The sequence below is a fragment of the Orbicella faveolata genome, unplaced genomic scaffold (genome assembly GCF_042242905.1).
Source record: "Orbicella faveolata isolate gen_17 unplaced genomic scaffold, um_ofav_v1 contig_13, whole genome shotgun sequence".
NCBI lineage: Eukaryota > Metazoa > Cnidaria > Anthozoa > Scleractinia > Merulinidae > Orbicella > Orbicella faveolata.
The window spans coordinates 16,558,139-16,560,809 of record NW_028301540.1 but is presented as its reverse complement, the minus strand read 5'-3'; the positions used below and the strand labels follow the sequence as shown (position 1 = coordinate 16,560,809).

The window sequence follows — 2,671 nt, the reverse complement described above, 5'->3', positions numbered from 1 at the left end:
ATACAAAAAAGCCAAAAAGGCTGTTGATTGGTCCATGGCGATCTGCAGCGGGCTTTCCGCGGCTCTTTCAAGCGCAAGCTTGGGTTCAGCTCTCTCTGTCGTTGGCCTCCCTGCAGCTGTGCCTCTCGGCGGTACTGGAGGGCTTTTCGCTCTGTCCTCATCAGGTCTTGTTCTGTGCTTGCGCAAAATCGATTCAAAGATCAAGAAACATCAAGAGATCACCACCCTCGCTCTCGCCAAGAAAAACACTGTTGACCACATGGTTCTCGCCGCAAACCGAGACAAAACAGTTTCTGACAAAGAGTTTGCCGACATCCAGGCTGAGATCGACAATTATGAGTCCCTCAAGAACCACGTCCGAGCCAAACTCCACCGCAAGCCAAGCCGCCGGCAGAAAAAAAGCTTTTCTCGCGAGGTGAGCTTTCAGCAGAACGCCGATGGCGGGCAGACCAGGTCCGGTACCGCCGCGATCTTCCTCCAGAACCCCTTACGCCGGAGTTTGCTGCCAAGAGCGCCCGTTCTTTCCCTCGCCGACCTCCCACTCCCGCGCCTCGCCGCCCCCCTCCTTTCAACCATGCTCCCCAGAGTTCTTCCCTGGAGGACATTGCCGAGGAGGAAGTCGTCCGCCGGCTTCATTCCGTCGGTTTGAAGCTCACTACGGTTCCAGACGCCTCGCCCTAGACCTCTACGCCTCCCGATGGACTTTGGTGTGAAACCATTCAATTATTAACTTGGAGTAATTGCGGGGCCAAAACCCGTTCTCCAGTTACTCTTCTTTGCACGCCACAAATATCTGAATTTGGTGATGGTCTCTTGGCAAGCTTGGGTCAGCATAATCGTCCCATGCGCAAAGAATCCTCTCCTGAATATAACACTTTTTTTGCCGGCTTTTCTTGCTATTTCTAAGATTTTATCCATTGTTTCAAAAGACTTTTCAGTTGTCTGTCCTCCTGAGACAGGATAAAATTGCATGTCAAACACATTGATTTGCTTTTGAAGAAAACGCCTTGGATCAACGTCTTGAACCGAGGGGGGTTTCCCGCCCCAGAAAGGCAGCTCACCTTCCACGTACTTGGCGGGCTCTTTTAGCATTTCCAGAGCCATTTGCTTATTCTTTTCTCTGTTCAACAGGCGCAGATGTGATGTTTTATATTTTTTTTATCCTGAAATGCCCGTATGCCAGAGTGTTTATTCCATCTTTCAAGATGTATCTTTTGTCGTCCATTGCGTTCAGAGTTTTCTTCATCTGCTCAATGGTGTGGATTTCGTGCTTGTCTGACCTTATCATTCTCATTACGTGAAAGTATTGCTCTTGGTTGAATATAGCGTTTTTGAAGTCTTCATGCTGAATTTGTTGCAAAGTGGCTTTTGCGACACCTTTGGCTTTTTTTCTTTCTGTACCATCTTCAGTCAAGAAGCTATACATTTTTGCCCTTATTCCGCAAAATTCTCTTATCGGCATGCCGCCCATTTCGTCTTTCATTTTGCCCAAAACCTTTTTGTTCTTTTCTGAGTAAAGGGGGTGCTCTTTTGGGTAATTGCTTGTGTCAAACCTGTCATCGCCAACCATGTCTTTGTACATGTCTTCTGTTTGAATTTGAACGACGTCGCTGTCTGTATCTCTGTACATGCTTTCCGTTTTGTCGCCATACTTTTTCTTTCGATCTTCGTGATCTCTATACATCACGATCTTGCTATTGTCGAGAATTGTCATTCTGGTGTAAATTGGTTTGTTAAGGTACACTTCGCTATGCCTTTTTACAATGCCCACAAAGCCTTGAGGATAAATAATTTGCTTTTCAAAGAACGGGCTTGCGATCTGGTGAAGAATTTTCTTTTTCTGCGTTTTTTGGTTGAAAATCTGGAAATCCATCCTGTTCCTCTTGTTCTCCATCGTTTTCCCAAAAACCGCGTTGTTCATCAGTTTGAAAAAGTCTTTTTCGAAGTCGCTTTCAGTTTTTGCCCGAAGTTCTGAGTTCATGTCAATGTAACTTTTCATCCATTTTTCTTGGTTGAATTCGATTGCGCTTTTGACCCTTTGAAGCTTCATTCCGCGAGACAGATAATACTGCAAATTCTTGTAATGAACCACGTAATCTTTTCTTGGCAAAAAGTCCATCATCAGTTTCTCGGTTTTTGAGGGTTTTTGCCCCAACTTAGCCATGTAGTATTTCTGCCAATCTTAGTATTCTTTTTCCATCACTTGCCTTGTATAGGGCGCAAGTGGGAAGTCATTGTGAAGGTCGTGAAGCTCTTCTGGGTAAACAAGGTCAACTTTCAGTATCCAGCCTTTCGGGTGATTTGGAGACTTTCTGAGAATTTCTTCTTCTGACGGGGACTCTTGCATCCACCTGAACCCATCTTTGGGGAGCATGTCTGTCATTGGGCATCCATAAAGGTTGTTTGCATCGAAATAACCAATGTATGTCGATGGTTTAGTTGGATCGTAATCTTCCAAATATTTGTTGTTCGCCTTGCAGAAACGTTTTGTTGCAACGCAAACCCCACCTCTCATCCCCTTTTCAATCATCAGGTGCATGTCGATGTCAGGCAAAAGCTCCAGCTCAACCTTTGTTTTTCTGAGAAGTGCATCCCAAGCGAAACTTGGAGCTGTTGGGTAGTTCAGAGGGTCAAGGCCGTAAATTTTTATACACATCTTTTTGAAGTTTTC

The 2,671-nt window shown here is 45.3% G+C and overlaps 1 protein-coding gene across 1 annotated transcript; it reads right to left on the bottom strand.

Moving 5' to 3' along the window:
- Positions 1-1,147: 1,147 nt before the first annotated feature.
- Positions 1,148-2,164, bottom strand: LOC110067087 (uncharacterized). Its single transcript, XM_020774377.1, has one exon. It carries the CDS (start codon positions 2,162-2,164, stop codon positions 1,148-1,150), a length of 1,017 nt encoding a protein of 338 aa, XP_020630036.1.
- Positions 2,165-2,671: the final 507 nt, after the last annotated feature.